This window comes from Phoca vitulina, unplaced genomic scaffold, assembly GCF_004348235.1.
Source record: "Phoca vitulina isolate PV1807 unplaced genomic scaffold, GSC_HSeal_1.0 scaffold32, whole genome shotgun sequence".
Taxonomy (NCBI): domain Eukaryota; kingdom Metazoa; phylum Chordata; class Mammalia; order Carnivora; family Phocidae; genus Phoca; species Phoca vitulina.
The window spans coordinates 7,323,733-7,348,412 of NW_022589735.1; the positions used below are offsets into that span (position 1 = coordinate 7,323,733).

At 40.7% G+C, this 24,680-nt stretch overlaps 2 protein-coding genes across 3 annotated transcripts in view; one reads left to right on the forward strand and one right to left on the reverse strand.

The window, feature by feature from the left end:
- Window positions 1–352: 352 nt before the first annotated feature.
- CCNI2 (cyclin I family member 2) lies at window positions 353–2,544 on the reverse strand. Its single transcript, XM_032425170.1, has 3 exons — window positions 2,319–2,544; window positions 1,826–1,954; window positions 353–1,200 (listed from the first exon to the last, which is right to left on the reverse strand). Exons 1-3 carry the CDS (start codon window positions 2,517–2,519, stop codon window positions 1,141–1,143), a joined length of 390 nt encoding a protein of 129 aa, XP_032281061.1. The 5' UTR covers window positions 2,520–2,544; the 3' UTR covers window positions 353–1,140.
- Window positions 2,545–7,653: 5,109 nt separating this feature from the next.
- Window positions 7,654–24,680, forward strand: part of KIF3A (kinesin family member 3A) — a 51,308-nt gene continuing 34,281 nt past the window's right edge. Inside the window, exons 1-4 of one of the 2 annotated variants that reach the window (XM_032425174.1) lie at window positions 7,654–7,840; window positions 10,760–11,033; window positions 24,017–24,161; window positions 24,308–24,392. In XM_032425174.1, coding sequence (XP_032281065.1) covers window positions 7,835–7,840; window positions 10,760–11,033; window positions 24,017–24,161; window positions 24,308–24,392 — 510 coding nt within the window. In that variant the 5' untranslated portion in view covers window positions 7,654–7,834. The remainder of the gene's footprint in view (window positions 7,841–10,759; window positions 11,034–24,016; window positions 24,162–24,307; window positions 24,393–24,680) is intronic. The other variant, XM_032425173.1, reaches the window with a different exon arrangement.

Sequence of the window (24,680 nt, forward strand, 5' to 3'; positions counted from 1 at the left end):
CCCAGAAGGACTAGTAAGGCTTGTCTATGGGTACACGTTCAAGTACAGGTGCTTCAGAGACTATCTCCTTTTTTAGGTAAACAAAGTATTACCATAGCTTCCACAAATGCTTCTTTTAAGGGTCATTTGATTTTTAGTTGGACAGAAGCAACTTTGGGGGAGCACAGATTATATTCTAAAGAACAGGGATTAAAAGCATTTTTTTTTTTAAAGATTTTATTTATTTGACAGAGAGAGACACAGCGAGACAGGGAACACAAGCAGGGGGAGTGGAGAGGGAGAAACAGGCTCCCCGCCGAGCAGGGAGCCCAATGCGGGGCTCGATCCCAGGACCCTGGGATCACGACCTGAGCCGAAGGCAGACGCCCAACGACTGAGCCACCCAGGCGCCCTGGTTAAAAGCATTTTTATGGAAGGTTTGGAACTGGACACACAAGCGATTTTTTTCTGACCCCTCAGACTCTGAGCTCAGCCAAGGGGGACCCTGTGGAAATGACAGAGACTTCACTATCCCCAAAGGGGGACAGGTTGTAGAGAGGGAAGGAGGGGGGTTCTGGGAAGGGTATTCAGAGAGAATCTTCTGAACAGAAACCACAGTGAAACTGCAAAGTCCAAGCAAGCCTGAAGCACTTGTAAGGGGGCGTCTCCTCTACCCCCAGCGCATGGCCCTCCTGCCCCTCTCAGAGAAGGGTCCCGGAGGCCCTGAGGGCCAGCTTCATTGACACAGACAAGTCCTTAAATCTCAAACAGATTTCTCAGATGTAGTTTCTAGGGGTGGACGTTAGGCCACCTGGTTTGGGAGGCCTTTCTCCTAGCCCAACAGCAGAGGCTTCTGTCCAGTGGGAGGCGGCATCGAACATCAACCGAGGAGGTAAGATCCATCTGCTAGGAGGTCAGGCCTCTGGGTCTGCTGGACCAGGAGGATTCAGCTGTTCTAAGTGCCCATTTGTGGGTGTCTGGGGTGCAATAAGGCTAGAGAAGGGACTGCAGAGATCCTGGGAAGTTAATGAATTTTCCAACATGCCCAACATTCCTAAGGACACAGCCTTTTCAGGAAGTCTGAGTGCTCCCGTGTTACACTCCTCTACCTCAAAAGCAGCCCAGAGCCGACTGCCACGGACGCCTACCTCCTCTTCTTCGTTAACTTTGGCAGCGAGTCTCAAGGAAGTAATCATGGCACATTGGAGTATTCTCTCTTATCTGCAGTATGCAACAAACACATTTGAGCAGAACATGAATGCCAGAAACAAATGGTAAAGCACTGGTGGGTTTCTTTAGGAAATTACATTTTTTCCTTTTTTCAAAAAGAGACTGATTGTATTCCTCCACAGTTAGGGATCTATAATGTGTTATATTAATTAATTAATATGAATTAATTATATAAATGAAATTAATATAACAATTAATAGCGAGGGATCCCCTCTCCCCGCGCTCCCCCATTTTTAGCCATTTTTAGATTTGACCAGTGAATATGCTCCTGATTTCAGAACCACAAGAGACTAGTCAATAGTCCTTTGTTAGGGGAATGAATGATGGGAAATGCAGCACCATCTCAGGGAACGTACAGTCCCATCCTGGCCTCAGGCTGCACTGGGCCCGTCCAGACAAGCACACCTTATCTCACGGTAAGTCCTCTCCCCACCAAGTCCTCTCGGAAGGCCACACCACACTGAGCCAGACAGGCAGGCGAGCGCGATGTAAAGAGATTCCCATTTCAGTTCTACCATTTCGAGCAAGTCCCTTAGTTTACGAGCCTCTGAGCATCTGGGATAGCAGAGGTCGGTTTCCTCTCCCACCCCATTACCATCCTCACAGGCCTCCCTACCTTTAATGAAACCAGGAGGCGGCCGAAGGTAGTGAGAGCCAGGTTAAAAGTGGTCTGGGAGAAGTCAAAAATGTTCTTAAGCTCCAGGAGCCACAACACGAGGTCCCCGACCTCGTGGCAGATCTCGACCTGCCAGAAAGAGCGGGGAGGGGAGGGCCGGGAAGGTCGTGGGTGGCCAGTCTCGGTCCTCCCGTGGCGCAGGTCTGCCGAAGGTGACCGGAGGGGCTGTGAGGAGTCCCCGCACCTTCCGTTGCGGTGGGCCTACGTGCTTCTCTGTTGCCCAGCGGCTCAGGGACTGAGAAGGCCCTCCTCCTCGGCGAGAGCGGCCCGCGATTCCCGCCTCGAGCCTCGTGCCCCGCGCGCACCTGGGGCAGGTCCCGGCGCCCCCGGGGCGGCTCACCTGGGCGCGGGCGCAGGTGGAACCCGGCCGCGGGGCGCGCGCGGGGAAGGGGGTGAACGTGCTCCCGGGAGGCCCCCGCCCGGGGCCAGCTACCTGGGGTTGGCCGCCCCGCCACGGGCGCGCCTCGCGACCCAGCGCCAGTTGCAGGTGGGCGACCAGCCGGCGCTCGTCCAGAGGGCCTCCCCTGTCCCAGGGCACCGGCCAGGGCGCGGGCCCGGGAGCGGCGCGGAGGGCGGGGGCCGCAGCTCGGGGTCCTCTCCCGGCCGGCGCGGGGAGCCGCCCTCCCGAAGCCATGGCGAGCGCCGCGTCCCAGGTGTGAGACCCGCCATAGCCGGCCTTTTATAACCCGGCGCCCGGGACTTGCAGCCGGGGCCACGCGGGAGCCGGGCGGGGCAGGCTCTCGGGATCCGGCCCAGCCCCGGCCCGCAGCTGCCCCTGGCGCGCCCAGCCCGCCGGGCTTCGGCCCTGGCTCCCGGGACGCGGAGCCCGGAGAGCGCGCAGGGGGGCGAGGGATCCCCTCTCCCCGCGCTCCCCCCCCCCCCCCCCCCCGCCCACTGTGAGCTTCTTCCCCGCCCGGAGCCCGCGCCGTTCGGGACGGGGCAGCTGGTGACCACGCCGGCCCGGGAGAAGGACACCCGGCCGCAGACCCTGCGTCTTACCTCACAGTACGTTTTTGGGGGCACACAGCACCGGGTAGAGAAGCGTCAAGAGCGCCCCTCAGTCGGACAAGCTTGAGATGGGATTCTGACTCTGTGTGATCTCCTGTAGGTGACTTGAGCTCTCAGCCTCGGTTACTTCGTCCCTTAAAAAGCGACAATATCTTCCTCACAAAGTAGTTCCTTCATGCGTACATTTTTTTCCCGATCAGCAGTCATTCAGTGGAAGGCCTACAATGTGTTAGGACATGACAGTGAATAAAATAGACATGGAATTTACATTCTAGCCAGGAAAGATAGATAATAAGCATGAGTAGAATCCCAGCGATTTCACTTCTAAGTATATGCTCAACAGAAATTCATATATGTGCACCAAAAAGACACCTACATAATGTTCAGGTCAGCGGTATTTGTAATAGCCCCAAATGTCATCAGCAATTGAATGAGATAAACAAATTGTTGTATGTTCACACAATCGAATACTACACCACACTGAAAAAGAATGGACGAATGCTATACCCAACAAGAAAGAATCTCACAAACATAATACTGAATGTAGAGGGACAGGTACAAAAGACGTCATACTGGATGATTCCATTATTATAAAGTGTAAGAACAAGAAAAAATCTATAACGTTAAGAGTTAAGATAGTGGTTACCGTTAGGGGGCAGTGGATGGTAACTGGGAAGGATCGCAAGGACCTTCTAGGGGGATGGTAATGTTCTGTTTCTTGATTTAGATGCTGATTACACACATGGGATCACTTTGTGAAAACTGACCAAGCTGTGCATTTATGATAATTGCACTTTTCTTTATTTAAGATATACTTCATTAAAAATGTACTTTACATTAAATTTACATTAAAATATATGGGATTGTCAGAAGGAGAAGAAAGAGGAAAAGGAATAGAAGAAATATTTCAAGTGGTAATGACTGAGAATTTCCCCAGGTAATATCAGACACCAAACCACAGAACCAGGAAGCCCAGAGAACACCGAGCAGGGTAAGTGCCCTGAAATGATACCTAGGCATGTTGTATTCGAACTACAGAAAAAATTTTGAAAGAAGCCAGAGTGGGAGAAAGAAACTTTCTTTATAAAAGAGCAAAGAATTACATTGCATTTCTCTTCAGAGATCATGCAAGCAAGAAGAAAGTGGACTGAAATATTTAAAGTGTTGAGAGAAAAAAACTATCAACATGGAATTCTGTATCTAATAAAATTATCTTTCAAAAGTGCTGGAGAAATAAAGATCTTGTATGACCAGGAACCTGCAGAATCCACTAAAAAAGTCTTAGAAGTAATAAACAAGTTCATGAAGGTTCAGAGCACAAGGTCAATGTACTAGAAAAAAATCAATTTTATTTTTATACAACACCAATGAACAATCTGAAAATAAAATTAAGAAAATAACTCCATTTCAGTGGTATAAAAAATAAAATATTTAAGAATATAACAAAAAAAGTGCAGCATTTATACATTGAAAACTACAAAACATCACTGAAAGAAATTAAAGAAGGCCTAAGTAAATGGAAAGACATTCCATGTTCATAGATTAAAAGACTTATATTGTTAACATGGCTATACTTCCCAAATTGATCTGTAGATTCAACATAATCTATTAAGTTTCCAGCTGCCCTTTGGTGGAAATTTACAAGGTCCTTCCAAAACTTCAGTGGAAATGCAAGGGTATCAGAATAGCCACAACAATCTTGAAAAAGCAGAACAAAGATGGAGGCCTCAAACTATATGACTTCAAAACTTACCACAAACCTATAGCAATCAAGATAGTATAGTACTGGCATTAGGTTAGTCATTTAGACCAATGGAATTGAATGGAGAGTCTAGGATTCAACAGTCACATTCATGATCAATTGATTTTTGACAAGGGTGCCACAGTAGTTCAGTGGAGGAAAGAATAGGCTTTTCAGCAAATGGTGATGGGACAGCAGGATATTCATAAACAGAAAAATGAGGCTGGATCCTTATATCACATACAAAAATAATTCAAAATATATCAGATCTAAATGTAAAAGCTAAAACTATAAAATTCTGACAAAATAAGTCTTCATGACCTTGGGTTAGGAAATGGTTTGTTAGATATGTACCAAAAGTACAATGAAAGAAACAACAACAACAAAAAGAAAAATACATAAATTGGGTTTGATCTAAATTAAAAACTTTTGAGCTTCAAAGGGCACGCTCCAGAAATTAAAAAGACAACCCACAGAATGGGAGAAAAATTTATGCATGTTGTATTTCTGAAAAGAGACTTGTATTTAGGATTTAGAAAGAATTCTTGCAACTTAATAATGAAAAGACAAATAAAATGGGCAAAGATTTGAATGGACATTTCTCCAAAGAAGACGTTCAAATGGTCAATAAGCACATGGAAAAAGGTGCATCATTAGTTATCAAGGAAGTGTAAATCCAAACCATCATGAGATGCTATTTTACACCAGTAGGAGGGCTGTAGTCAAAAGACAAGAAAACAGGAGTTGGGGAGGATGTGGAGGAATTGTGAGCCTCATATATTGCTGATGAGAATATAAAATTGCTGGTGGTGTGGCCACTGTAGAGAACAGCTCAGCAGTTCCTCAAAATGTTAAACATTAGAGTGACTGAATGACCCGGCAATTCCACTTGTAGGCATATTAGACCCAAGAGAAATGAAACGTGTTCACACAAAAACTTACACAGCAGCAATACTCATAATGGCCAAGAAGTAGAAACAACCCAAATGTCTGTCAACTGACAAATGTATAAAAATGTGGCATATCCACACAATGGAATATTACTCAGCCATTAAAAGTAAAGAATTACTGGTATATGCTACAATAGGGTTGAAGCTTGAAAACATTACTCTAAGTGATAGAAATCACTCAAAAAAGGCCACATATTGCATAATTCAATTTATATGAAATGTCTCAAATAGGCAAGAGAGACAGAAAGTTGATGGGTGTTTGCCTAGGGCTGGGATGTTGAAGAGGAGGGGCTGGGGGGTGAATGGGAGTGACTGCTATGATTATAGAATTTCTTTTTGGGGTGATGAAAATGTTTTGATTGTGGTTGTGGTCTGTGTATATAATAAAAACCATTTAAGTTTACATTTAAATCGGCGAATTGTATGTGTGATTATATCTCAATAAGACAGGGTATATGTATATACATAATATATATATATATATATCATATATACAGTATATCAGATGGTGATAAGTACTATGGAGAAATACAAAATATGGAGAAGAGATAAGACTGGGGCTAAAAGTTGAAATTTTAAGTAGAGAGATCATGGTAGGGCTCATTGGGAAGGTGATGTGTGAACAAAGACATTCTGAAAGGAGTGAGGGAGTCAGGTGTATATCTAGGGGGAGAGCTTTCCAGGGCCTGGGTTTGGATCTGGGCTTTGTCACTGCCCAAATATCTGACCTTGGACAAGTTATGTAATGGCTCTGAGCCTGGGTTTCTTATCTGTAAAATAGTTGTTCCTATTTTCGAGTAAAATGACTAATAGTACCTATTTCAGAAGGCTATTATATGGATTAAATTAATAATAAAAAAGAAAGTAAAGCACTTAGAACAGTACACTGACACTAAGTCAAATGCTTTATAGTTGTTTTTATTAGCTCCTACTGCAAGTGCAAAAGCCCTTGCCTTCTAAGATGGAACCATGCCCAGAATGTCTGTTGAATCAAGGAGGCCAAGTGGAGCTGGTGCAGAATAATGAGCAAGAGGGAATATTGTAGGAAATGGGGAGAGGGCCTGTGACTTTTAGTCTGTGAGATAGGTAATCATTGGCAGGTTTTGAATACAGAAAAGACACTATCTGATTCATGTTTTAACACCATCACTCTGGCTCCTGTGTTGAAAACTTACTAAAAGGGGACAAGGATGCACTCAAGGAAACCGGTTTTGAGCTATTGTGGTAATACACATGTGAGGTGGTGGTGATAGTGAGAAGTGGTCAGATTCTGGTTCTACTTTAAAGATAGAAACAAGCTCTACTGAAAGATTGGACATTGGGTATGAGGGAAAGAGACTGTACTGTGACCTAAGCAATTGTCAGAATTCAGTTTAGATTTATTATGCTGAGGGAAGTATGAGAAGGCACTTTTTTTTTTTTTAACGTTTGGAGGTGGGGCGGGGTGGATGGGCAGTAATATAGTGAGTAATATAGTGTGTGTGGGCGGGGGCGGGAATCAACCTTTCAGTTTTGGACATGATAATCTTGAAATGTCTATTGCACATCCAAGCGCAGTAGTTGGTGTTCAGAGCAGAGGTTCGGACAGGAAAGAGGATAGATCATTGGTTCTTTCACAAATAATTACTGAAAACCTGTCCTATGCTAGGTCCTATTCTAAGTCCTATTCTAGGCTCTGGAAATACTTGTGAGAATACAGACAAAGCTCCTCCTGACTTCATCTGTAATAAAGATACGGGTTTTATAAACAAGTCAGCAATCAAGCGCATTAATGAGATGGACACGGTGTACAGTTGCTTGTATTTATTTGTGTATTTATTTATTTATTTGCTATGGTTGTTTTCAATATTTGGAGTACTCCAAGAGCCAGAAGACTAGCGGTGCGACCTAGGAATACCTCCCTCTCCCGACCGGTGGCAGCCAGGTATCCCCGCCCCAATGCGGGCCAGATTTCTAGCGCAGCCGACCGGCAGCATTGCGCAGGCGCGGCCTCAGTCTGGCGTCCTAGGCGACGACTCCGAAAGCCTCGGCGCAGGCGTAATTCAGGAGGCCGAGGGAGCCTGAGGCCCGGGGACGGGGCGGGGCAGCTCGGAGTGCGCTTGCGCACTGCCTGCTCTCGCCCGAGGAGCCGCAGTCTCGAGAGCGCCAAGGCGGTGTTTCGGTAGTCTCTGGCAAACCTCTCCCGCGAACCCGGCGCCGTTGGACTGCGCCCAGGGCGGGGACCTCCGCCGGGCACAGGAGGGAGCCACGATGCCGGTGAGGAGAGTCGCTCAGTGGCTGGGGTTCCTCATCCCAGCGGCCTGGCTCGGGGGCGCGGCCGTTGCCATGGAGGCGCGGATCAGGCAGGCGGCCGGGGTGGGGCGGGGCAGGGTCCGGCTCTGCGGGCCGGGGCGGTTGGGGAGCCTGGCGGGTGGGCTCCGTGGCCCGCGAGGTTCCAGCCGGTCCTGGGAGGGGCCCCGGACAGGCCCTGCCGCCTTCGCCGGTGCTGCATCCCGCAGGGCCTGCGCTGCTTGACATAAAGGCACAGCGCCAGAGGATGCGCTCTCGCTCCCAGCCCTGCTAGCTGAGTAGGGCGTCTGGGAGCGGCCGCGGGGGGTAGGCTTTGGATGCTCCGCACCTGGTGGGGTCTGTACGCCGCGGAGCCGACCCTTGGATGGTAACGAGACGAGAGCTGCTTGCTTTTACTCCAGCCCTTGACTCGAGCTGTCATTTCTTTCGTGGTGCTTTAGCTTACAGTGCAGAATGTAACCCGTAGGTGTCTTTGTGTGTGAGGGGGGGTGGGGGGTGGTATGTTTGTCTTGTAGGATTTCACAGAGTGTTACTGTACACTTAATAGGGGGCGTCCTAAGTCCAATATAGGGTCATGGAGAACACTTGGGCTTTGGTCGGTTTTCTCCTGGTTGCGAGACCTGGGACAATTATTTAATCTTTCTGGGTTCTTAGTTCCCACATAATTAAACTGTTTCTCATGGGATTTTATCAGGATGAAATAAGGTAATGCACAGCGGAATTGAAGGACAGTGCTTGACATTTAGCATTAAATGCTCAATATTTGTTCCGTGTCGTTGCTTTCAAGTTACTAGTTCATTCAGCAGATATCGGGCATCAACCACATGTTAGGCACTGGAGGCAAAATACTGAGCAAAACCAGCCAGGTTCTTGAACTTGGGAAGACAGAAGCTTGCCTTCATGGCCAGAGGTGAAAGTCATGTTGATAGAGACAAGATGCTTATCATTCATGAAGCGAATGGGTGGCATGTAATAGAAAGTAGATTCTGGTCAATTGTGAAGTGTTCCCATGTAGGAGGAATGCTGGCCTACAGATGTCAGATCATCTTTTTTTTTTTCAAGAGAATATAGAAATTGTTATTTTTATGAAATTTCTCCATTTTTTAAAAATTTTAACAACTAATTCAAAAATATTGTTAAGTGCTATGAGCCAAACAAAAGATATATGTGGGCTGAATTCAGCCCCTGACAACCAGTTGGCAACCTTTGGTGTAGACAGATAGGACAGACATTAATCAAGTAAGGAGCGAACAAAAGTAGAATTGAAACTGGTGGTAGATGATCGAGGGAGAAGGGTGCTCTCAGGGCCTTTACCAGAATTTGACCTAGTTAGGGAAGTCTTCCCAAGTGAACTGGCTGTTTTGCTGAGATCTGAGAATAAGTGAAGAGGAGAGTGAGGAATGTTCTAGGCCAGAGGAACAGCACAGGGAAAGGCCTGTGGTGAGAAAGGGCATGGTGACAAGAAAAGGCTTAAAAAAAGCTAATGTGGCTGTGGCTAAGAAAGCCAAGCAGGGTAGCTTGTGAAATAAGGCTGGACAAGTAGACATGGGCCAGAGCCAGGTCTTACAGACCACCTTAAGGATTGTGATTTTTATCCTGAGATCTGTGGGAAACCATTGAGGAGTTTTAAGTAAGGGAGCAACATGATTAAATTTGTGTTGAAGCTGACTGCTCTGTAGAGAACAGACTGTAGGAGAACCTAACTAGATGCCGGTGTCCAGTTTAGGGTGGGATCATGGTGACCTAGACTTAGGTGGTGAAAGCAGAGATGGGGAGAAGTGTGTCATATTGATACTGTTCAACTAAACTATTGAACTTCACTTCAGTAACAGGATTGTATTTTTTTAATTGAAGTATAATTGACATATAACACAATAATTTCACTTGTACAACATGATTTGATATTTGTGTACCATGTGAAATAATCCCTACAGTGAGTCTAGTGACCATCTATCACCATTAAGAGTTATAAAATTTTTTTTCTTATGATGAACAATTTCAAGATATATTCTTTTAGCAACTTCCAAATATGCGGCAGTGTACTGTTGACTATAGTCACCATACTGTATATTATTTATACATGACTTACTTATTCTATAACTGGAGATTTGTACCTTTGATCTCTTTCACCCATTTTGTCCACCTCTGTACCCCACTGCCCTCTGGCAACCACCAGTCTGTTCCCTGTGACTTTTGTTTTGTTTGTTCCTCTGTTTTTTAGATTCCACATGTGAGTGTCTTTGCTTAGGGTTATATTTTAACATAGATGGTTAATCATAAAATTTCAAAAATTGAAACTCCATATATAGATGTTCATAAGGTTAGAGGGATACTAAAACATTTCTCTCTGCCATTGGACTTTATTTGCTGTGTTTCATTTTATGTTGTCTTCTATAGAGAAGATAGACTACTTATGTTACATGGTAAGAAACATTTTACTGATGCATTGTAGAAAATAAAACTCAAAGTCTCAGGGGAACACAGGACGTACTACCATATTCTTGATTAAAGTTGTTAACCATGTTCACATGTGTTTTCCTTCAGGCAGGAAACTCAGAGGAAGTCAGGGACTTTTGTGGAGAAAGACAGTCCATAATATACTGATTCATTTTCTGCTTGAACAGCATTTATTTACTATAAATGTAAATTAGGCTTTCTTTCTCCTCATTTGCATTGTAAAAGAAACTATTTGCCTTTTCGTATCATTTAATAAGCTTTTTCTATATAGCTGTAAGATCTTTAACTGCATTTAACAAATATTTGTGGAGTGCTTAATATGTGCAAGGCACTGGGATGGCACAGTAGCCTTTTTCAAATTTGAAATTTAATTTGCTGAAGGTAAAAGTAAATGTTCTTTCCATTATTTGTGAATATTTTCTCCACCAGATCAATAAATCAGAGAAGCCTGAAAGCTGTGATAATGTGAAGGTGGTTGTTAGGTGCCGGCCCCTCAACGAGAGAGAGAAATCAATGTGCTATAAACAGGCTGTCAGTGTGGATGAGATGAGGGGAACTATTACTGTACATAAGACTGATTCTTCCAACGAACCTCCAAAGACATTTACTTTTGATACTGTTTTCGGACCAGAGAGTAAACAACTTGATGTTTATAACTTAACTGCAAGACCTATTATTGATTCTGTTCTTGAAGGCTACAATGGTGAGTATATTGTTCACTTTTTCTTAACTTTATCAAGGTATTAATACCCTATAAATTCATCCATTGTAATTGTACACTTTGATGAGTTGTAGTAAATACATACAGTTGTGAAACCATCACCACAATCCAATTTTATGACCCCTCAAAGTTCCTATATGTCCCTTTGCAGTCCCACCTCCAGGCATCCATTGACCTGCTTTTATCTATAGTTCTGTCTTTGCTCGAAATTTCATATAAATCAAATCATACCCTATCTCATCTTTCTAACCTGTTTTCTTTCAGTTGTATAATGTTGTTGAGGGTCAACCGTGTTATTGTATGTATCAGTACTTTGTTCCTTTTTAATGCTGAATTGTATTGCATTGTATGGATATACCACCTTTTACGATCTTCAATGAAAATCTGGATTGTTCCAATTTTGGGGCAATTATATATAGTCCTGCTATGAACATTCTTTTATAGAAAGTTCTTTGTGCAGATAAGTTTTGAAGTTTCTCTTGGGTAGATACCTAGAAGTAGAATTGGTGGGTCATATGGTTACTGTATATTTATCTTTTGAAGAAATTGCCAAACTATTTTCCAAAGTGGTGACTATTAATTTTTTTCCCCACCAGTGTGTTATGAGGGTTCTTTTAGTTTCTTCACATTCTCACCAACATTTAGATTGTCGGTCTTTTTAATTACAGCCGTTCTAGAGGATCTGTAATAGTATCTCATTGTAATAACTTACATTCCTATAACAATGTTGAGCATTTAATCACGTCCGTATTAGCCCTTTGTATATCTTTTAAAATATTTTATCCTCTGGGGCGCCTGGGTGGCTCAGTCATTAAGCGTCTGCCTTTGGCTCAGGTCATGATTCCAGGGTCCTGGGATTGAGCCCTGCATCGAGCTTCCTGCTCAGTGGGAAGCCTGCTTCTCCCTCTCCCACTCCCCCTGCTTGTGTTCCCTCTCTCACTGTTTCTCTCTCTATCAAATAAATAAAGTCTTAAAAAAAAAATATTTTACCCTCTTTTCAGTTTCATTGCCTATGTTATTATTGAGTCATGCTTTTTATACATTCTGGATTCAAATCTTTTGATCAGATAAGTGATTTGGAAATATTTTCTCCTAGTATGTGGCTTGTATTTTCATTTTTTAAATGGTGTCTCTTGAAGAGAAAAGATTTTGAGTTTTAAGTCCAGTTTATCATTTTTTTTTCTTTTATCGTCATGCTTTCATTGACATAGGCAGGAAATATTTGCAGAACCCAAGACCAAAAAGATTTTCTCTTATGTTTTTATCCAGAAGTTGTAAACATTGTATGTCTTACATGTAGGTCTGTGATTCATTTTGAGTTAATTTTTATTAAGGGTGTAAGTTCTTTGCCTTTTTTTGTTTTTCCCCTTCTGACCTATGGATATCCAGTTGTTGCAGCACCATTTGTTAAGACTATCCTTTCCCTATTGAATTAACTTGGTGCTCTTGTCAAAAATCAACAGACTACAGTTGCGTGGGTTTATTTCTGGATTCCCTATTCTGTTCCATGTCTATCCTGTTTTTATTACTGTAGGTTTATGTGTTGGAATTAGGTAGTGTATGTTCTCTAGCTTTATTATTCTTTTTCAGAATTGTTTTGGCTTTTCTGGATCCTTTGCATTTTCACATAAATTTTAGAATTACTTTGTCAATTTCCACAAAAAAAACAAAAACAAAAAATCTACTGGGATTTTGGTAGGGATTGTGTTGAATTGTTATTCTGACAATATTGAGTCTTCTAATCCAGAACATGGTATCTCTCTTATTTATATCTTGTTTAATTTCTCTCATCAGCATTTTGTTGTAGTTTTTTTTTTTTTTTTTTTTTAAGATTTTATTTATTTATTTGAGAGAGAGAGAATGAGAGACAGAGAGCATGAGAGGGAGGAGGGTCAGAGGGAGAAGCAGACTCCCTGCCGAGAGGGAGCCCGATGCGGGACTCGATCCCGGGACTCCAGGATCATGACCTGAGCCGAAGGCAGTTGCTTAACCAACTGAGCCACCCAGGCGCCCTTGTTGTAGTTTTTAATGTACAGGTCTTGTACTTATTTTGATAAATTTATTCCTAAGTATTTTTTTTACCTGTTTTTTTTTTTTTTTTTTTTTAAGATTTTATTTACTCATTCATGAGAGAGACAGAGAGAGAGAGGCAGAGGGAGAAGCAGGCTCCCTGCTCTGCAGGGATGTGGGACTCGATCCCAGGACCCTGGGATCATGACCTGAGCCAAAGTCAGATGCTTAACTAACTGAGCCACCCAGGCACCCTCCTTTTTCTTTAAAGATTTTTATTTATTTGTTAGAGAGAGAGAGAGGGAGAGAGCACGCATGCGCACACAAGCAGGGGGAGGGGCAGAAGGAGAGGGAGAAGCAGACTCCCCTGCTGAGCAGGGAGCCTGATGGAGGGCTTGATCCCAGGACCCTGGGATCATGACCTGAGCCGAAGGCAGATGCTTAACCAACTGAGCCACCCAGGTGCCCTACCTCTTCCTTTTTTAAATTTAAATTCTAGTTAACATACAGTGTATTCCTAGGTATTTTTTATGCTTTTGTGAATACAATTGTTATTATAATTTCATTCTTAGAATTGTATATTTTTGATACATAGAAATGCAGTTGATTATTTTAGTAGTTTTTTTTTATCAACATAAAATTCAAATAACATAGAATTCACTACTTTAACCATTTTACAATATACAAGTCGGGGGTTTTAGTACCTTCATAGTGTTGTGTAACTGTCACTGTTATTTGTTTCCAAAACATCTCCATCACCCCCCAAAGAAACTATGTATCTATTAGCAGTTACTCCCAGTTTTGCTCCCTCCTACCCTGGCAACTATGTATTTACTTTCTATGTATGTGAGTTTGCCTGTTCTGGACATTTCATTTAATAGAATCATATGCTATACAGTCTTTTATGTATGGCTTTTTTTACTTGGTATAATGTTTTCAGTGTTCTTTTACATTATAGTATGTATCAGGACTGCATTTTTTTTTTTTTAAGATTTTATTTGAGAGAGAGAGAGCACAAGCAGGGGGGAGGAGCAGAGGGAGAGGGAGAAGCAGAGGCCCTGCTCAGCAGGGAGCCTGATGTGGGGCTCCATCCCAGGACCCCGGGATCATGACCCCAGCCGAAGGCAGACGCTTAACCGACTGAGCCACCCAGGCGCTCCAGGACCGCATCTTTTAATGGTCAATTAATACTCCATCGAATGGATATGCTATATTTTATTTATCCATTCATCCGTTGGTGAACATTTGTGTTGTTGCCATTTTTTGGCTATTATGAATAATGTTGCTGTGAATATTCTTGTATGTGTTTTTGTGTAAATATATGTTTTCCCTTTGCTTAGGTAAATATCTAGGAGTGGAATTGCTGGGTCAAAAGGTTAACTGCCATATTGTTTTTTGTTTTCCATAGCAGCTGCATCATTTTTACATTCCCACTAGCAGTGTATGAGGTTTCCAATTTCTTCACATCTTTGCCAAAACTTGTTGTTTGTCTTTTTGGTTACAGGCATCATAGTGGCTATGAAGTGATATCTCATTGTGTTTTGCAATTGATTTTTGTATATTGACCTTGTACCCTGCAACCTTGTTAAACTTGCTTATTATTTCTGGTAGGTTTTTATTTATTTATTGGTAAGTTCCCTAGGATTTTCTTTCTTTCTTTCTTTTTTTAAAAAGATTTTATTTATTTATTTGACAGAGAGACAGCGAGAGAGGGAACCAAGCAGGGGGAGTGGGAGAGGGGGAGAAGCAGGCCCCCCGCCGAGCAGGGAGCCCTATGTGCGGCTTGATCTCAGGACTCTGGGACCATGACTGGAGCCGAAGCCAGATGCCTAATGACTGAGCCACCCAGGCGCCCCTAGGACTTCCTATATACAAGAGTGTGTTACCTTCAAATAAAGATAGTACAATTTCTTTCTTTCCCATCTTTTTGTTACCTGAATTGCACTGGCTAGAACCTGCAGTATAGTGTTGAATACGAGTGGTGAGAATGGACATTTTTGTTTTGTTCCAGATCTTAGGGAGAAAGTATTCACTGTTTTACCAGGAAGTATGATGTTATCTATAGATTTTTATCTGATTAAGTTCCCCTGTGATCTTGGTTTGTTCCCCCCCTCCCCCGTAGGAATGGATTTTGGATCTTGTCAAATGCATTTTTTTCTGCACCTATTGAAATCATCTTTTTTTTTAAAAATAATTTTTATTTATTTATTGAGAGAGAGAATGATAGCATGAGAGGGAGGAGGGTCAGAGGGAGAAGCAGGCTCCCTGCTGAGCAGGGAGCCCGATGCGGGACTCGATCCCAGGACTCCAGGATCATGACCTGAGCCGAAGGCAGTCGCTCAACCAACTGAGCCACCCAGGCACCCGAAATCATCCTTTTTTTTTAGTTAATATTTTCAGTTACATTGATTGTAAATGTGAAACCAGTCATACTACTTGGTTATGGTATATTATCCGTTTGTATGTTGTTAGATTTGATATGCTAAAATTTTGTTTAAACTTTTTTGTCTATGTTCAGGAGAGATATAGTAGTTTTCTTGTAATGTCTTTGTCTGGTTTTGGTATCAGGATAATGCTAATTTCATAGAATGAGTTGGAAAGTATTCCCTCCTTTTTAATCATATGGAAAAATTTGTCCAGAATTAGTATTATATGTTCCCTAAGTGTTTGGTAGAATTTACCAGTGAAGCCAACAGGGCCTGGAGTATTTTTTTGTGAGAAGGTTTTTTAAAGATTCAATGTCTTTAATAATATAGGGTTTTTTGAGTTACTTGTTTTTCTTTTAGTGAGCTCTGGAAGTTTACTCTCATCCAATTTGTCTCTTTCATCTAAGTTTTTGAATATTGGCAAAAAGTTGTTTATATCCTCCATTTTTCTTGTGTTAGAATGTGGTGATGTAATCTTTCTCTGATATTGGTATATGGTATTTGTGTCATCTCTTTTTCTTGTGATTAGTCTGGCAGAGGACTAATAAAGTAGGAGTAGGTTCTCCTACTTCCTCTTTTTCTGCTTATGGTGGAAGCTGAGGTCATTGTTTTGAGACCTTCCTAACTTTCGAATATGGAGATTTAATTCTATGAATTACCCCTTAAGTACTGCTTTAGTGGCATTGTACAGATTTTGACATACTGTATGTTCATTTTCATGCAGTGCAAGGTACTTTCTCCCTTCCCTCTTGATTTCTTCTTTGATCCTTGGGTTATTTAGAAATGTGTTAGTTTCCAGATAATTTGAGATTTTCCAGAAATCTTTCTGTTACTGATGTCTAGTTTAATCCCGTTTTAGTCAGAGAACATACTGTGTAAAACTTGAATCTTTTGAAATTAGAGACTTGTTATATGACCCAGAATAAGTTTATTATTAAATGTTTGTACATTCTTGGAAAGAATATGTATTTTGCTGTTGTTGGATAGAGCATTCTATCTATAAATGTTTTACATCAATTTGCTTAATAGTATCATTCAAATTTTCTACTTAATTATTTTCTACTTGGTCTATCGATTACTGACACGGGTATTGAATTCTCTTACAATATTTTTGTATTTGCCTCTTCCTTTCAGTTCTATCACTTTTTACTTGATGTATTTTGAAACCCTGTGAGTAGGTGCATAAATGCCTAGGAGTTTCAAGTCCCCTTCATACATTAACCTCATTTTCATTATGAAATTACTCTATCCGTAGTAATGTTCTTTACTCTGAAACCTCCTTTGATATTAATATAGACATTTTAACTTTCTTTTGTTTTAGTATTAACATGGTATATCTTCATTCCTCTTTTGTACTTTTAACATATTTGTGTTTTTATATTGAAAGTGCATTTCTAGAACCTCCTATACTGGAGGTCATTAAGATTACCCCAAATTCAGAGCTTGGTAGGAGAAGTCAAGGGTCTCAGGATATAATTGTACTTACAGCTTTGGTTTATTAGAGCAAAAAAGATACCGAAAAAAGAAAACAAAAAACAGCAAGGGGAAAAGGTGCACAGAATGAAGTGTGGAGGAAACAGGTAACAAACTTCCAAGAGTCCTCTCCTAGTGGGCACACAGGATGTGCTTAATTCTTCTACCATTTAATGTGACAATACTTGTGAAATCTTGTCTGTCAGAGAAGCTCTGTAAGAGACACAGTGTCCCAGGTTTTTGTCGGAGCCTGCTCATGTAGGCACCCTCAGCCTCGCACTTGCCAAGATCCCCCACCCACAGAAGAGGGAAAGCAGGTGTTTAGTATAAACTACCTTGTTTATACAGTTTAGGCATAATGAGCTACTCTACTTGTTAGGGATTGGCGAGAACCCTCCCTGAATCCAAATTACCAGATGCTAGTCAAAAGCCAAACTTGAAAGCAGGCCTCTCAAAGAATAGTAGCCCCAGATCTGTTATTAGCTCTCATCTGCACGGCATTGTATAGTTGGTAGTGTTTTTTGTTGTTGTTGTTTTTTAAACCCAATCTTGCTGTCTCTGCTTCTTAATTGGGTTATCAAAACCATTTATGTCTTGCTGTTGGTTTTCTCTTTGTCCTCTTTTCCTTTTTATGCCTTCCTTTGTATTATTTCTGTTATTCCATTCTGTCTCTCTATTGGCTTATAGCAATACATGTTTGTTTTATTTTAGTGGTTGCTTTAAGGTTTATAGTATAAATCTTTAATATATCACACTTTATCATCAGGTGATATTACGCTACTTTTTGTATAGTAAAAAAAAATTTTTAAACTATACTTCTAGTTGTCTCCTCCCAAGTTTTGTGGTGGTGTTGTCGTACATTTACTTCTACATGTTATAAACTCCAAACCATATTGTTGTTATTTTTGTTTAAACCATCAGTTGTCTTTTAAAGAGATTTAAATAATAGGAAAAAAACTATTTATTTTATTTTCTTACTTATGTACTCACCATTTTTGGGACTCTCTATTCCTTCATGTAGATCCATATTTCCCATCTAGTATCACTGTTTCTGCATTGGATAACTTCCTCAAATGTTTCTTAGAGTGCAAATCTACTGATGATTAATTCTTTCAGATTTTGTAGTCTAAAAAGTATTTTTTTGCCTTTTTTTTGTTGTTGTTGTTTATTTGTTTGTTTTTTTTTTAAAGATTTATTTGACACAGAGAGACACAGTGAGAGAGGGAACACAAGCAGGGGAAGTGGGAGAGGGAGAAGCAGGCTTCCCGCGGAGCAGGGAGCCCAATGTGGGACTCCATCCCAGGACTCTGGGATCATGACCTGAGCTGATGGCAGACACTTAACGACTGAGCCACCCAGGTGCCCCTTGCCTTTGTTTTTGAAAGAAATTTTCATGAGATGTAGGATTCTAGGTTGATAGTTTTTTCTTTTAATACTTGAAGGATATTCCTCTACTGTCATTTTGTTTGCCTTTTGTCCTACTGGAATTCTGCTTTCCTTATTTTAGTTCTTCTTTATATAACATGTCTTGCTCTGGTTGCTTTTAAGATTTTCTTCTATATCACTGGTTTTGAGCATTTTGATTATGATGTGCCATGGTTTATTTTTCGTTGTTTCTGTGCTTACAGTTCATTAAGCTTTTTGTATCTGTGAGTTTGTAGTTTTCATCAAATTTGGAAAATTTTCAGCCATATTCCTTCAAATATTTTTCCTGTCCCCATTCTCTCCTTGGGGGACTGCAGTGACATGTATATTAAGCTGCTTGAAATTGTCCCACAGCTCATTGATGCTGTTTTTCTTTTTTCTATTTTTTCTCGGTATTACATTTTTTATTATTTCTGTTGGTATGTGTTAAAGTTAACTGATCTTTTATTCTGCAGTGTCTAATCTACCTTTATCTTATCTATCATATTTTTCATTTCACACATTGTAGTTTTCATCCCTAGAAGTTTGATTTGGGTGTTTGTTGTATCTTCCATCCAAGTTCTTCCAAACTTCCGTCCAAAGTTTCCAGTTAACTTTTTAACATGTAGAATATGGTTTTTATAACTGTTTTAATGTCTTTGTGTGCTAATTCTAACATTTGTGTCAGTCCTGAATTGGTTTTGACTGATTGATGGATTTCTTTGTTATGAGTTGTATCTTTTTGCTTTTTTGCAAGCTTGGCAAATTTTGGTTGGATGCCAGACACTGAATTTTACCTTGGCTCTTGGATTTTTTTAATTCCTATAAGTATTCATGAGCTTTGTTCTCAGTTGCAGTTATCTGAAAATGGTTTGATTCTTTCAGATCTTTTTTTTTTTTATTAGTTGCAGAGGTAGAATTTAGTGATTCATCAGTGCTCATTACTTGAAGTGCCCTCCTTAATGCCCATCACCCAATTACCCCATCCCCCCATCTCCCCTCCAGCAACCCTCAGTTTGTTTCCTAGAGTTTAGCGTCTCTTATGGTTTGCCTCCCTCTCAAATTTCATCTTATTTTATTTTTCCTTCCCTTCCCCTATGTTCATCGGTTTTGTTTCTTAAATTCCACATATGAATGAAATCATATGTTATTTGTCTTTCTCTGGCTCTTTCAGATCTTTTTAAGATCTTTAGTTAGGACTGGAGTAGTGATCAGTCTAAGGTTATTCCCCTAATTCAGAGGCAAGACGCTTTTGTTTACTGTACCTAATTTCCTGTGCTTCATGAGGTTTTCCAGTCTGGCTGGTGTAAACAGATACTGTTTCTGGCCTTTGTGAGCATTGAGGACTCTTCCTTCCAAATGATTCCCACCCCCCACCCCCATTTAGATAGTTTCCTCATACTCTTGAGATGCTTAGTACTCAGCTGACTACTTGAGGAAGACCTGCAGACCTCTGGAATCTGCAGCTTTCTGCACGGTGTTATCCTCTCCGCTACTGTGTCCTACAGATTCTAGCTGCGTTGGTCTCTCTGGACTCTGGGCTCCTTCTTGACTCAGAGAATCTGCTCATCACTCCTTGGATTCCCCCTCCTGCTCTGTGGTTGATTCTCTCCCAAGGCAGGAAGCTGCGCAGTCATAGGGCCTGACTTACCTGTTTGCCAACTTTGGGGGTCACAGCCCTTTATTGACGGAGGTTCATTGTCTTGAAAACTATTGCTTCATATATTTTGTCTGCTTTTTGTTTCAGTCAAGAGGGTAAATCTGGTCCTTGTTACTCTTTGTTGGAAGCAGAAGTGTCACTCATTTAATTTTGAAATAACAGAATTGTGTATTTTAAAAAATAAATGTTGTACGGAGTAGTATGTAGATGTCAAGGGACTTTTCACCTATTTTCCACCTATTCTGACTGAAAATTGTTGATGATGACATAGAACAATATGTTTAAAAAGGACAAAAATCAGGAATGCTATTAAATAGAGTGTTTACTTGGCATTATTCAAATGTGCAATGGCAAGTACATAATCCTTCCACCATTTAAAACTTTTTTTTTAATTAATAAGCTTTTTTAGAACAGCTTTAGGTTATAGCAAAATTAAGGAAAGTACAGAGATTTCCCACATATCCCTTATGTCCAAACATATACAAAGTTCCCCACTATCAACATCTTTCACCACAGTGGTACATTTGTTACAGTGATGAACATACATTGACATATCAGTATCATCCAAAGTCCATAGTTTACATTAGGGTTCACTTTTGGGGTTGTACATCCTATGGGTTTTGACAAAAATATAATGATGTGTATCCACTATTATAATATCATAAAAGATAATTTCACCTCTGCTCTGCTTGTTTATCCTTCCTTCCCCGGCTAAGCCTACCAACCACTAATCTTTTTACTGTCTCCATAGTTTCACCTATTCTAGAATGTCATACAGTTACAATTATGTAACCTTTCAGTTTGGCTTCTTTCACTTAGTAATATGCACTGAAGTTTTCTCCATGTCTTTTCATGGCTTGATAGCTTGTATCTTTTTTTGCACTGATAATAATCTATTGTCTGGATGTACCGCAGTTTATTTATCAGTTCACTTACATACGGAAGGACATCTTGTTTGCTTCCAAATTTTGGTAGTTATGAATATGCACTGCTGTAAACATCCATATGCAGATTTTTTGTAGGCTTTCTACCATTTTTAAGATGTAGTCATGAAATGGGGAGGTTGGGTAAAATTTCAGGTCATTTTTAGTTTTTAAAAAGTAAAGTTTGTTTTTTTTTTTTTGAAGATTTTATTTATTTATTTTTTGACAGAGAGACACAGTGAGAGAGGGAACACAAGCAAGGGGAGTGGGAGAGGGAGAACAGGCTTCCTGCGGAGCAGGGAGCCCTATGTGGGACTCGATCTCAGGACCCTGGGATCATGACCTGAGCTGAAGGCAGACACTTAACGACTGACCCACCCAGGTGCCCCTAAAAAGTAGTTTTAAGAGAAGTTCATCTTAAGGAAGTGCTAGCATTAGATTTGTTAAGTTGGACATACAAAAACTAGAAATTTGGAATCTCATCTCTGAAAATGAGATGAGATTCTTTTATTCTAGGGGATTCCTGGTCCTCATTTCTCAGTTTTAAAATTACAGATCAATATCCCTTTTGAATCCGTAATCTTCATTATTTAATGAATTCATAGAAATTTTATTGGAAATTAATTTTGAATTAAAATTTTGGCCATTACATACTTTTAAAAAATAAGGGCTCTAGAGCCAAATGGACTGTGTTCACATCTTGTTTCTACCACTTACTATGACATTGAACAAGTAACTCAACCTCTCTAAGCCTTTGTTTCCTTAGCTAAAGCATGGGAATATAAATAATGCCTTGCTCTTAGGATTGGGGTGAAAATTCAGTGAGGATGTGTGTAAAGTACATGACCTAGCACATAGTAGATGATCAGTAAATGATAGCCATTGTGTTGGCTCTCACATGCGGCCTGTGAGTTCATAATATTTTCAGCTCTCTTGAAGGCAATACGTTACGTTCTTAATGGCATAGTTTGAAATATTTAGTGAGTTAGAAAAAATCAAGATTTTTTTTATTCCCATGTATAAAAAATGGCTTCTGTAGTGATTAAGTATGGTGATGATTGTCACGGAAAGTCTGAAAATGATGGTGACATAAGAGGTTACTTGCATGGGGTGGAAGTAGTTGAAAAGCCATGTCGGTTGTGCTGTCTTCTCACACTGCGCTGTCTCCTGCAGCAATTGCACCCGCTCCCAGGGCTTCACTGGGCACATACATCTCATCCCTCCACCTGCCTGCTTGCCACATGCATTTGGGTTGTCATGGGCACTTAGAGCTCAGTATGCGCTCAACTGAATTCAGTCTTTCCCTTCAAACCGTCATTTCTTCTGGTGGTGTTCACCAGCCATACATCCCTTGTTCAAGCCAGAAATTTGAAAAGTCATCCTGGATTCCTCCTTTTCAATGGTCCCCTGGCTAGTTATTTCCCAGGTGCTGTTGCTTCTAACGGTTACATGGCTCTGAAATCCTTCCACCTTTTCTCATTCTCTTCTGTTGTCAACACCGTGTCTCATTTGGCTAACCACTCCAGCTCTTTGACTGGCTTCTTCACATCTCCTCTTGCTTTGTTCCAGTTCTTTGTACACAGTGTAGCCATAGTGATCCTGATGTCACTTCTAACTGCAAAATCATTCTATGGCTTCACTTTGCTTTTAGGATTAGTTCTTAAAACCTTAGCGTGGCCTTCATGGCAGTGTGCAATTAGGCCCTTGTGGTGTCTTTACCTCTGTGTCCATCTGCCTTCATTTTCCATCTCTGCTTCTTCCATTCTGATCTCATTTCATTTCCTCAAAACCTCTGTTTTCTTTCTTCCTTCTTGCTGTCCACTCTGTTGCTCTCTAACTCTTACTTATATTTCAGATTGTATCTTGAACCTTGCCTTTTCTGGAAGGCCTTTCTTGACTTCCCTCCACTTTCCCGTTGTGTCATTTCTCCTGCCTAGATTGTATCCTTTTACTCTCAGCTAGAACTCCGTTTCTTATTCCCAACACTCATCCTGCTTGTAAATATTTGACCAGTATCCCCTCTCCAAGATGATGCATACCATAAAATTAAGGATTCTGTTTGTCTTGTTTGTCACTGTGTCCCTGGTGCCTAGCATATGCCATACTCAGGTGTGTGCTATGTAGTTGCTGAATGAATGAATTTAGGTATTTAGAAAGTTTAAATTGTATCTATAATTACCTATAATAATTGTCACATTTTTTAACTCCCCCATTCCTTACAGATTTTACTTAAAAAATACGTATTTTTAAAATGAATTTATTTTAGGATTAAGAAGAAAAAAACCTGCCATTTACTTGTACTCTACCAGGCATCATGCTGGTCATGTGGAGTAAACTGTTTCATTTGGTTCTTACTGTTCATGTCGGGTAGTTATTCTTGTCCTCGTTTTACCACTGAGGAGACAATCTCTGAGTCTGAGAGACAATCTCTTGTCTAAGCTCAGGTGGCTAAAAGTGGCAGATGTGTGGATTCACACTGAGGTCTTTCCGTTATAGAACCTGTATTCTTTTGTTGCTGCAATTACACTACCTCCTCCAATTTAATGTCCACATTAGGTAATTAACATACACATTATAGTAAATTTTTTATAATTAGCCATAATGTAAAATTTTGCTTTTAGGGCTTGGGATACTTTTCATTAATAATTAGGAATATCTCATTGACTCGAGAACTTTAACAGTGCTTGGCTCATGTGGCACAGAGTACATATTGTTACTGTTGATAATATAAGTGAAATTTGTAGGGGCGCCTGGGAGGCTCAGTCATTAAGCGTCTGCCTTTGGCTCAGGTCATGGTCCCAGGGTGCTGGGATCGAGCCCCACATTGGGCTCCCTGCTCGACGGGAAGCCTGCTTCTCCCTCTCCAACTCCTCCTGCTTGTGTTCCCTCTCTCGCTATGTCTCTGTCTGTCAAATAAATAAAATCTTTAAAAAAAAAAAATTTATACTTGAATAAATTTTAAATCCAGGGAAGAAATTGCATCACAGTGTCAAAGAAATTACTTTTAAGAGTTATTGTTCTGTAGCATTAGACTCTAAAAAGTGATTTGATTCTCTTCATCATTTTCAGGAACTATTTTTGCATATGGACAAACTGGAACAGGCAAAACTTTTACCATGGAAGGTGTTCGAGCTGTTCCTGAACTTAGAGGAATCATTCCAAATTCATTTGCTCACATATTTGGTCATATTGCAAAAGCAGAGGGTGATACAAGGTAAAAGAATTCTTTTATTTTCTAATATTGAGAAGTACAAACACAAGAAAGGCATATAGGTATAAAGCTTATAAACACATTTGAAAACTACTCTTATAAGTATTTCTCTGCTCTTTATGCTTCCTAAAATGATGTTTTATTTATAGATTTTTGGTTCGAGTGTCTTATTTGGAAATATATAATGAAGAAGTCCGTGACCTTTTGGGCAAGGATCAGACACAGAGGTTAGAGGTAAGGATAACTGAAATTGGGGTACTTTCCAAAGTAGTAGAAGTTTACTAAATTAAGGTTCTTTTTTTAAAAAAATTAAGGTTCTTTTTATCCAAAGGTATTTTTAATATTTTACTTATTTTTTTGACCTGGTAATATGATCATGATTCAAAATTTAAAATACTGTGAAAATTAATGCTTTGAAAAGTTGTTCCTACCCCATCTGCCCACTTTTACCCTCAGATAACCACTTTCAATATTCCTTCATTGTTCCTTTATGTAAGTATCAACAAATATAATTTTACTTCT

What these genes read in the sequence shown, in the direction of transcription:
- CCNI2 (XM_032425170.1), bottom strand. Translation starts at nt 2,519, where the DNA reads ATGGCTTCGGGAGGGCGGCTCCCCGCGCCGGCCGGGAGAGGACCCCGA. An exon ending in GGCGGGGCGGCCAACCCCAG is followed by an intron (nt 1,955 to 2,318) that starts GTAGCTGGCCCC and finishes TCTTTCTGGCAG; the next exon opens with GTCGAGATCTGCCACGAGGT. An exon ending in GCCTCCTGGTTTCATTAAAG is followed by an intron (nt 1,201 to 1,825) that starts GTAGGGAGGCCT and finishes TGCATACTGCAG; the next exon opens with ATAAGAGAGAATACTCCAAT.